The sequence below is a fragment of the Coffea arabica genome, chromosome 10c (assembly GCF_036785885.1).
Source record: "Coffea arabica cultivar ET-39 chromosome 10c, Coffea Arabica ET-39 HiFi, whole genome shotgun sequence".
Classification (NCBI taxonomy): Eukaryota; Viridiplantae; Streptophyta; class Magnoliopsida; order Gentianales; family Rubiaceae; genus Coffea; species Coffea arabica.
In genome coordinates, this window is record NC_092329.1 from 46,488,013 (window position 1) to 46,499,581 (window position 11,569).

The following is an 11,569-nucleotide window of genomic DNA, read 5'->3' on the forward strand; positions in this document are numbered from 1 at the left end:
ATTTGATAGTAGCCACTCTTAAGATCAATCTTGGTGAAAATGACTGCACCATACAATTCGTCAAGCATAACATCTAAACGAGGTATAGGGTGACGATACTTAACTGTGATAGCATTGACGGCGCGGCAGTCTACACACATCCTCCAAGTGCCTTCTTTCTTTGGGACCAGTATGACTGGAACTGCACATGAGCTCATGCTCTCTCGAGCCTAACCTCTCTCTAAGAGCTCATCTACTTGCCGTTGGATCTCCTTAGTCTCCTCAGGGCCCATCTTGTAGGCCGGTCTGTTAGGTAAGGATGTTCCAGGAATGAAGTCGATCTGGTGCTCGATCCCTCTAAGTGGTGGCAGACTACTGGGGATCTCATCTGGTAAAACGTCCTCAAATTCTTGTAATAAAGAGGAGATTTCAGGAGGTAAGTCATTGAGTGCTTCATGGGAAAGTAAAATCACTTCTTTGCAATATAAGATATAAACAACTTGTTTGGACAAAAGTAATTTGCAAATTTCCCTGTTCTTTGCAAGCAAGTTAGGGCGTTTGTCCAATCGACCAGATGTACCAGGGTTGGATGTCCTCTCGGTCGGTGCTCTAATGATTGCCTGAGAATTGGGTGACCTTTTAGCCACCTCTCGTTCATGCTCCTGTTGCAAACGCAATTGGTTTTCATGCACCTGCTGAGGTGTGAGAGGAACAAGTGTCATCTTCTTATTGTGGTGCAAGAAGGAGTACTTGTTGGTAAAGCCATCATGGGTAGTCTTCTTGTCATATTGTCATGGCCGTCCCAACAAAATGTGAGAAACTTGCATGGGAACGACGTCGCAAAGGACCTCATCCTCATACTTCCCAATCTGGAAAGGCACCACCACTTGCTTGGTAACTTTGATATCGCCACTCTCATTGAGCCATTGCAAGCGATATGGGCTAGGGTGCCTCAACGTGGGCAAGGAAAGATGATCCACCATAAGAGTACTTGCCACGTTAGTACAACTACCCGCATCAATGATGAGACTACATACTCTTCCCTTGACGTTACATCGCGTGTAGAATATGTTGTCACGTTGGGCCTCATCCACCTTCTTGACTTGCGTTGCAAGAGTCCGACGGGCTACTAGAGCAACACCCACTTGCTCAGTAGTAGCCTCAACCTCTACCTCGGAATTTTCACTTTCTTCAGTCAATGGAGGCATGTCAGCGAACTCGTCCTCGTCGTCAGATATGACATCTTCGCTAGGTAGGACAATCATAGTGCGTCTATTGGGACATTGAGAAGCAATGTGCCCAAATCCTTGGCATTTGAAGCACTTGTCGCGGCTGTGTGGCTTGGAGGAGTCGAATGAAGGCCTTGGAGTTGTCTTTGGGGTCTGCTTGGGTGGCTCGATTTTAGGGGTAAATTTGGACACCCCTGGATTAGGCCGTTCCCGCTCGAAGGTCGGGTTGCCCCTCCACACAGGCATGGCCGAGAAGTTAGGGTTACGAGGGTTACCCCTCCTCTTAAGTCTCCTCTCGATCTTGGATGCTTTGTCGATCAATTCAGGCATATCCATGTAGTTTTGCAACTCCACCAATTCGGCGATCTCAGGTCTCAAACTGTTAAGGAATCTCGCCATGGTAGCCTTTCTATCCTCCACAATGTCTGCTCGGAGCATGGTGATCTCCATTTCTTTGAAGTAGTCCTCCACACTACGGCTTCCTTGGACTAATGTCTGGAGCCTCTGGTATACGTCACGGTAGTAATGGCTAGGTACGAACCGTTTTCGCATAGTGGTTCGTAACTCCTCCCATGTACTAATTTGCCGTTCTCTATTGCAGCGCCTGCTAGTGCGCTCCTGCTCTCACCAGACAATAGCGTAAGCGGTGAATTCGAGGGTTGCCAGTTTGACTTTTTGTTCATCTGTGTAGTCCTGGCACTCGAACACCATCTCGATTCGCTGCTCCCATTCTAGGTAAGCCTCCGGATTAGACTTGCCTTGGAATGAGGAAATCTTGATCTTGACTCTCTTTAATCCGTCATCGGTTCTCCAATAGTCCTGCTTGGACCGACGGATGAAGTCATCTTCCTCGCTATTAGACGCTAACTCCTCGCGAGGTGGCGCATCTTGATGGGCAGCATTGGACCGAGCTTGAGAAAGTTCTAAGCGGTCCATCCGTTGGTGTAGGGACACCATGGACTCCTGAAGCATGCGTTGGAACTCCCCTATCATTGCTTGGTTGCGCAATTTGGAGTCAAATTTGGATGCGTTGCTCTCCTCCGACATGATGTACGAAACCTGTAAAAAGTTAGTAGCAAAGCAAGTATAGATATGGTTGCCTCACTCACTCCCTCACGTGTATATGCTCAGCTCTCGTGTATGTCACTCAAAGGGCACTCGAACAATCTTACCAATGCTTTCAAAACCTCTTGATAGCTGACCTTGAAGAAATTAGAAATCCTCCCAGGCAAAGAATCAACTTCAAATTTTGGAACACGAGAATGTGCAATCCTCAATGGAATAGAGAATAATGGAATGATTGACTCGAGCGACAATGAAATGGCACGACTCAATGAAAGGAAACAAAGAAGACAAAGACACGAAAAGGAATTGAAGAAAATGACTCGACCTAAAAATACTCTTTTTTCTCTTTTTTTTTTTAAGAAACGGAAACTGCCCGGCTTGTTTAGTAGGTCTGGACGGCCTTTCTAAAGGCCTGGAATGGTGGTGGTTAGCTAAGGACAGTCGCCGAAAAGAAAAAGAAAGAAAAGGCTAAGGAAACTCCTAAAATGTAGGAGTAAGTAGGGCTAAAATGTAGGAAGAAGTTTTCCTAAAAAGCAGGCTAAGAATGGCGGCTGGAATGGAGGTGAAAAGGTAGGAAGAAATGTTGCTAAAATGTAGTAGAATAATCCCTAAAAAGTAGGAACAAGGGACGGCTATAATGTAGGAAGTGGTGAGACAAGTAAGGAGAAAATTTAGGAGATTGAGTTTTTGGAAACTTTCACAGTTAGGAAACCTCAAGGATAGGAAGCCAATTTGGTTTGGAAAAAACCCCAATGAAAGGCACAGCTAGCCTAGGCTATTAAATACCCTAATGGCCGTGCACTTTAATTCCCCACAAACCGCAAACAAGCTCGCAAATTCTGGTCAAGGCAATTTGGCAATTTTGGCTAGGATCAAGACAAGAATAACGAGTTATAGTCAACCAAGATGGTGCAACTAACCCTTCTCTGGCTCCCCCCCAACGGGTTACTCAAGATATGCCCAAAAAATTTACTCCAAAACCACGAAAACCCTTTACCACCGCAAGGGAGTACAAGAAGTTTTTTTTTTGCTAGAAGAGTGACTCAAATTCCCAAGGCTCAAAGCAGTCAAGAATTTTCAAGAAGTTGTGGACCAAAACTTTAGAATGTTATGTTTGTTTTGGCTTTTGTTTTATAGGTTGGACCACTATGTAGCACTTCAATTGGTTGGCAATAAAATTTCTGGAACTTGGCTTGGCCGAAACAATTATGTTGCTTGCTGTCTTTTTTTTTTTTTTTTTAAAAAAACAACAAGGTGAAATAATGGTCAGCTAGAGTGCTCTTCGTTTGGGACTTGGCTGGCCGCTTTTTAATTTGTGTATGGCTGACAAAAGCAAGCAATCAGATTTCATACAAAACAGCTTCAGCTAAGGGAAATATTTTTGTATGGCCGACAAAAACAAGTAATCAGATTTCATGCAACTCAGATTTCACTTGTCAAAGGACAACTCAGATTTCATGCACTTGCTAATTTACACCAAATACCCCTGGGTTGTTTCCAAACTCACGACTATCACGATGATTTCAACTTCCTAATTAACGGGTTTACACCCAAAACAGTCCACAACTCACGGATTACAAGAAAAATTTCGGACAGCAAGGGAAACACAGGTATGGCAGCCGTTCCTTTTTTCTTCTTTTTTTTTTTCTGACTTTGCTAGGTTGCGCACACGACTCAAACTCACAACTGCTAACCCGGATAGACCACAACTAATAGCAAATAATGGAGATCGCAACCTGGACAGGCTACTACTCACGGCAACACTAGATGCAACAAGAGGGAGGAAACCCTAACCGCCGCAACTAGCTTTCCCTTTCTTTTGTTTTTTTTTTTGAGCAAGACACGACTGACCAATCCCCAAAGACAATAATATAGACACCGAATCACGAAGAACTCAGGCTGGAACGGTCGGCCAGCAACACACAACACGACAGATTGGCAACAAGAACACACAAGACAAGGGAAACACACGCTGACAGATTGAAGACAATCACGGACCGATATTGACACAACACCAGCAAGAGCAACGACACAGCTAATGGAGCAACAAAAATAGAAATTTCGACTCGACAACAAGACAAAACAAATGCGACAAAGCTTGGACTGATTAGAGACACTTGAACAGATTTTTTTTTTACTCCAACAAGAACAGCAAACGACACCAAAAGAAGGCAAACGACTCAAAGGAAAAAGGGATATACGTGATACCTTCAACTAACTCTGATGCCAGCTGATACGACGGTACCAACCGTGTGATGCAACTCGTACAGAAAGGCTTGGATCTAGAAGGTAGAGACTCACGTTGAAGACGATGAACGCAGCGGATCACCTAAACCAAATGATCACGTGGTCAACAAATCTCGGTATTTGCAGAAGACGCCACAATCTAGCGCGGTCCTAGATTGATAAGTCAATTGAATACCTAAGATATAAATCTAAGATATTCAAGGTGCTTCAATGAAACTTGAGAGAACTCTCAATGTAATTTTATTAATCATCAAAAGGTGTCTCTTACAACCCTAAAGGCTAACTTAAATAGACAAATGAAAAGACTAATGGGCCAAGTTACTTGCTAATGAGGCTCACATGGCCCAGAATATTGGCCCACGAACTAAACAACGACTAGGGTCCAAACCACAGCTAGTTGGAACCTCTTTATTATATTTTACTAAGACTACTAATGGGCCATGGGCCCTTGACCGAATCTCACACTAATCCTCAGGGATGGCCTCGAGGAAGATAACCTCTCTAGCTTCGTTAAGGCCTTCAATGGCCTTAGGCTCTCCATTAGACTCTCGGGCCGTGCGAACCAATGTTTGTAGTGCTTCACTTAACCTCATCGCACGAGCACGGGTCATAGGCCCCAACGGTACCTTCACTTGCTCCACTTGAATAGCACCCTCGACCTCCTCATCACATGGTATTGGCCTCACTAATACATCTAGACTCGATAAGGTTTCAAGTTCCCAATCCTTCAGACAAAAAGGGCGAATGGTCATCAATCCCAAAACCCTTAATCGGTGGCTCGAGTGATCCCCCAGACATTGCTACGTGCACGTCGTGCTACTGCCACATGTCCAAGTGGATCGATCCTAATTTTAATAGAGAGGAGTGGTGTGACAACCACTAAAAGAAAATAAGATAAAGGATTAAAAGGAATAACATATGCATGTATGAAGTGCTCCTTTGAGAAGAGGGAGTAACACCATTAAACATGCATGAACGTTCTAGGGTAATATCGCTCCCCATCTCCAAATGCAAAGCGCGATACGAATAAGTAAATATAAGTAAATAAACAAAAGTAAATAGACAAACCATTCATCACATACATGAGAAACGAGGAACAAATACAAATGTGAAATGCAAAACCTTCCAAAAAAGAAAAATGCAACCTAAGACATCCAAATATGATAAGTGAAAGAGTTAGAAAGAGAAAAGATAACTAAACCAAATGTTTGGACTCTCTAGCATCCCCAGTGGAGTCGCCAAGTTGTCGCGCGCCATTTTTGTGATGAAAATCGTATTTACAAAGGATGTGATTTTTATTTAAAAATAAGCAAAAAAAATGGGCTAAAATGGGACTTTAAAAAATGCGACAGTTTGGATCCAAAATTTAGTCTAAAAAGGGTTTTCTAAGAAAAATATGAATCATCACTTGGTATTGAATTTAGGTGTATCAAGTCAGTTAACAATATTTTTAACAAAAAATATATAAACCATTTTTGACAACTCCATGTCTTTAAAAAATAAGAGAAAAATGAGTTCGGGAATCACGATTGAAGAAAGGGAAGGCAAAGGTTTGATCAACTCAAATCTAAAGAACCCTTTCAACCTAGTCTAAACTAGTTGCAAGGTTTAGTAAAAATTTTCTTGATCTAACTCTTAAATTTATCACATTTGGAAGTTTTCTACATGAATGCAAATCTAAATTTATAAAAAATGTTGAAAGGGACAAAATATCCATTCAAGGGTTTAATTGATATCAATCGCATTAATTGCGAAGGCCAAAATAATCCCTTGAAAGGGGTCATAAGCATGCATAAATGAAATTTAAAGAAAAGAAAGGAAAATTAAATTATATATTTAGGTATAAGTGGCAAAAGAATAGGGATGCAAAATAATAGGTACAGGAGGCAAAAAACTCGTCGCATAATTTTCTTATGTAGGGATTAACAAGATATTTGAACTAAAAAATTATAATCACCCATTTCCCATGTTCAAAAAGTAATTCTCCTAATCTAGACAAGCAAATGAATTAACTTATTTTGCAATTTAATGAGATGCAATCATAAATGATATAATTAACACATATAGAGGGTAGATGGTAGAGGATAATATAATAGGAAATATCATGCAAATGAGAAAAAATCCTAAAAATATATGTATGAAAATATAATGAATGTCACGCAAAAGATGAATCTAGCACATGAATGATCTAAGGGTCTAGCGTTGGACTAACTCATTTCTAGAAGTCCTTACTGGCGTTGGACTAGTAAATAAGTGAAGGGAGAAGCCACAACTAGCATTGAACTAGTGTGGTGACATCATGCATTTTTAATATATAGTAAAACAAATAAAGTATAAATTAAAACAAATAAACACATAAGACTACGTAGCACGTAACACATAAGCATAATATCTAAATACTAAAATCTTAAGAAAATTGGATAAAGCACATAATACATAAGTCATGCAAACACACAAAACCTACCTATTACAGTGGGAAGTCTAACTATATTCTAAAAATGGGATATATAATAAAAGAAACATATCTATCCTATCTATTACAATAGGGGCTCTAATTACAATCTAAAATGGGAAATTATAATAAAATAAATCTGTCTATCTTATTTATTATATTTGTCTATCTAAGTACAATTTTCAAAAATATTACCTATCTATTACATCTTAGGGTATTTAAATACCTTCCAAATAATTATAAAAATTAACTAAACAAATATAAGAAAATTTGAATGAACATTTGAATCAAATAAATAATAAATCATATAAAAAAATATAAACACATAGGAGCACGTAGGAGCACACAAGAGCACGTAATTGACATTTAAATAATAATAGGGGTACCTCCCTTTTGAAGTGGTAACTAAATGGAGTCAAATTTCCTTATTTATACTCAAAATGAACAAAAATATCATGGTACCAATTTAATTGAAAATAATAATAATAGAAAAAGTACTAAATTCACATGAATATGTCAAACATAAAGAAACTTAAGGACAACTAAAAATTACAAGTTGAATACATTCAAAAGTAACATAATTAGCTATTAAAGAAAAGAAACAATTATAATAAGGAGAGTCAAAATTCACTAGGAACTAAATTGCAAAAATAAAAATTTTTAGGGTCAAAAATATATTTTTTAAAAGTTTAGGGGTCCAAATTAAATAAAAGATAAAGTTCAGGAACCAAATTACAATTAAATTAAGCACCAAAGTGAAATAAATCCAAAATTTATGGGCCACAATAAAACTACCCCAAAGATTAGGGGCTAAAGTGCAAAATTTATTTTTTTGATTTTTGTAAGAAAAGCACTTTGGGTCATTTATTTTTATTTGCTTGCTCCGGCCTGAAAGAAAAATGTGGGCTGTTTTTATGAAAATTAAATACAAGCCCGGATGAAAAGCCCAAACAAAAAGACTCTAGCCCAACCGAAATTAAAGTGAGAAGCCCATCAAAAATTAAAAATTAGCCCAATCATTTTTTTCTTCATTTTCCTTCTTTTTTTTTTCTTTTCTTCTTCCCCCTCTGTTTCTTCTTTCTCTATGGTGAAGTTGAAACTTCCTCAGCTGGTGGCCATGATGGTCCGCCGTCTGCTGGTCACCGGCAACCTCTTCGGTCGCAAAAATTACCAAAATACACCCCCACTCTATTTTTCATGTAGAATCCGTTTTTGGACTTGATTTTTACAAAAAAAAAAGGATCAAAAATGGTGAAAATGCCACAAAACATCCTAGTTTTTATTTTTTGAAATCATTATAACCTTCGCCAAAAATCATAAAATTTATACCAATACACTTCTTATGATTTTTACAACATAACTATAAGTTGAAATCAATAAAAAGCAACAACAATATGACAGAATTAAAGTAAAACAGTTCAGAAATAAAGAAAAATTGTTCACATGCTTTTAAGGCTCAAAACTTCAAAAACTTTGGATAACCAAATATTTTTGGACCTATACTAGCTAATGGTCATCTATTTTAACCAAAAAACATGCACTATATTCAGCTTTTTAATTCGTTTTTCCATTTGAACATTTTTTCAAACACTTGGCATGCATACTCAAAATTTATTTCCTTTTGCCTAATCTTGCTTGTAGCTAAACCCCAAATCTTCCACAACATAACAATAACAAAACCAGCGAAATAAAGCGACAAACAAGCAGCCAAACATGCATTTAATCTAATTAATTAAGAAAAAAGAAAAGCTGGAAAAAAGAAAAAAAGAAATACCTCAATGAAGGTTGTATTCCCTTGGCTGAAGTTTTTGATGCAATTTCAAGTTTCAATCCAACCGGTTGCTGCCCCTTTTTTTTGATGTTGTGAGTGAGTGTGTTGGGAGAAAAGAAAATGGGCGAGAGTGAGTGAGATTGAGGGGGTAAGTTAGAGTCTTTTTTTTTTTTTGTCTTCTCTTCTTGTCTTTTGAGGGAAAGGCTGAGAGATGTTTTCCTTGTTGTGTCTTCTGTGATGGTGTGTGTTGTTGATAAGAATGAGAGGGAGGATTGAGAGAGCCGAGAGAGTGGTTGGGAGTTGGGGTGGTTTTTGTCTTGCGAGAAGTCAAAGAAAATGAGTAGACTAGTTTTTTGTCAAATGATGAATTTTGTCCCAAAATGAAAAGAAAGATGAATAGAGGTTAAGTGTAAAAATGGATTAATAGTGTTTTGGTAGGGGAAATGATTAAAATGTGTCAATTTGGTCATGACTTTTCATATTATCTTTTTCTTAAAAATAAACCGACTAAATGAGAAAGAGAAAAATAAATATATAAAATTAAAATACAGGAAAACAGATAGCTCATTAAATAGATAAAAATCCAAGAAAACGTTAAAAATTGATAAAAATTTGGTGTCTGCAGTCCCCACCAAAATTCTTTAGAGGGCCTGACCCGGAAGTAGTTGAGAACTAGTAAGAAACAATGATTAATATTTTTGCACCCTTGCATTATACGAAGGAAAGGCAGGTGACTTTTACCTTCTTTTAATTTGAGGGACTGGTCCGGGTATGGTGAAACGTCATTAGGACTAAGTGGAAAAGAGAATAGATGGTGGGGACCTAGGTTAACCTTACAAGAGAATTTAATGAAATATACCTTCCACCTCTAGTCCAAGAGAAGAGGGAGGCGATTTTATCAGGTTACGTCAGGGAGTTTTAATTGTATTTGAGTATGAAACTTAGTTTACTAAGTTGTCCAAATTTGCTCCTGAACTATTGGTTACAGAGCAAAGGAGAGTAAGATGGTTCATACAAGGATTGAATGTAGAAATCCAGGAGGCTCTAGCGGCGACTCAAATCAATACATTTACGGAATCCCTTGAGAAAACCTAGAGGGTCGAGAATGCGATGACATAAGTAAAATCTTTTCAAATATGGAAAAGGAGTGCGCCAAGCAGTAAGTTTGAGGAACCTAGAGACAACATATCACCTACCAAAGTTAGAAGAGGGAACCTTTCACCTTACCCACCATTGACATTAACACTAGAAGAAGGTTCTACAAGAGGAAATCAAGTAGGAAAAGGGCAACAAGGGAATTCCTCGATAAGGCCAAATAGTGGCTCCTCGCTTGGCTTGTGGATACTATGGGAAGACAAATCACACTGAGGATGAATGATGGGTGAAGCGGCGAAAGTGCTTGATTTGTGGGAATGCTGACCATCAAATTAACAACTGCCCGAGAAAGCAGCAAAGAGGGTCGAACGTACAGCAAACAGATAGAACTACTCTGAGACAGATCCAGGAAGGAGGAAACCAATCTAGGGTACCAGCGAGGGTATATGCTACTGATCAACAACCCGTTCTAGAATTCTATGAAGATTAGAATTTCAAGAACGAAATTTTCTTAAGGGGGAGAGAGTGTGAGGACCCAAAATTTATTTTATATTTTCTTTTATTTTTGAAAAAGTTAATTTATATTTTCTTTTATCTTACTTTACTTATTTATTTACTAGCCTTAATTTTATGGTGATTTTAAAGGTTAAATCAAGAATTTCTGTTTTCCCTTTTATAATTTGGTGCATGTTAAGTTTCGTAAAATATTATGGTAGTTTGACCGACTAGTGAGATATACGCACTATATTTGGTGAACGAGAATGGGTATGGTTCTAGAGACATTATGTGATTAGAAGAGTTAAGAGTGAATTGGAGGAACACAAGTTAGATTAGCCATTAGAGACAAATCAAAAGACAAAGAGATAGGCATTAACCTTGCCTTGACAAATGTCGCGCATCCATGAAGTTTTGACCAAGACTTGGACCAAGAGAAGTCTTGTGTTTATCTTCCAAAAATTAGCCAAAAACTCCTCATTTTTTTCTCCTTGTTGGCCGAACCTAAGAGAGAGAGAGGAGAGAAAAAACTTCAATTTTAGCTCGATTTCCTTGTTTGATTTGTGAAAAATTCAAAAATCAACCCTAATCCACTCCAATGAACCTTGACGTAAACTTGAAGGGAAGCTTTTGATGGAGTTTTGGAGGAAGAAAACTCTTGAATTGTTTGTCATCTTGGAGTTTTGAGGTAAATTTTTAGAAAACATCTCTTTTTACTTGTTTTTTTGGATTTATGCAAGATCTGTCATGATTGAAGCTAAAGGAAGCATGTTTATGGTAGTTTTATGGTTTTGGTAGGGTTTGATCAATTTTCAGCTTTAATGTTCAATTTTCAGCTTTGACATGAATTTTCAGCTTTCATAAGAGATGTTCTATTTTTTATATGAAATTTTAAGTTTTGATATGTGATTTTTAGTCTTGGTATGCAAATTTCAGATTTGAGAGGCAAAATTCCAGCCTTGATGTAGTTACTTGAATCTTTATATGTATGTAGAATTGTGATGGATGTCTTTGCCAAGAATCTATGCCATATGCCTCGTGAGGTGTTAACCATGATTTAGTGTGTATTTGCCATGGAAATAGGGTTGAAAATTGGAGGTTTAAATACAGAAATTTGGGGCAAGTTGCTGGAAAGTGTTTGTTTGATTGGTAGATTGAGTAAGGGAGAGCTTGAGTTTCCATTTTGTGGTGATTTTGACATACTTTTGCTCAAGACATTTGTTAAAACCTTACTCT

General features: G+C 38.1%; 1 protein-coding gene and 1 long non-coding RNA gene across 2 annotated transcripts; both read right to left on the reverse strand.

Moving 5' to 3' along the window:
* Positions 1–209: 209 nt before the first annotated feature.
* On the reverse strand, positions 210–701 carry LOC113714127 (uncharacterized). The gene has a single exon (XM_027237924.1). The coding sequence runs from the start codon at positions 699–701 to the stop codon at positions 210–212; it is 492 nt and encodes a 163-aa protein (XP_027093725.1).
* Positions 702–6,886: 6,185 nt separating this feature from the next.
* LOC140015666 (uncharacterized) lies at positions 6,887–9,103 on the reverse strand. The gene is made up of 2 exons (XR_011822300.1): positions 8,747–9,103; positions 6,887–8,189 (listed from the first exon to the last, which is right to left on the reverse strand). It is a non-coding gene; the product is annotated as an uncharacterized lncRNA (long non-coding RNA).
* Between the last annotated feature and the right edge of the window lie 2,466 nt (positions 9,104–11,569).

Excerpts from the sequence above, each read along its gene's own strand:
- LOC113714127 (XM_027237924.1), bottom strand. The coding sequence starts at position 701 with ATGACACTTGTTCCTCTCACACCTCAGCAGGTGCATGAAAACCAATTG.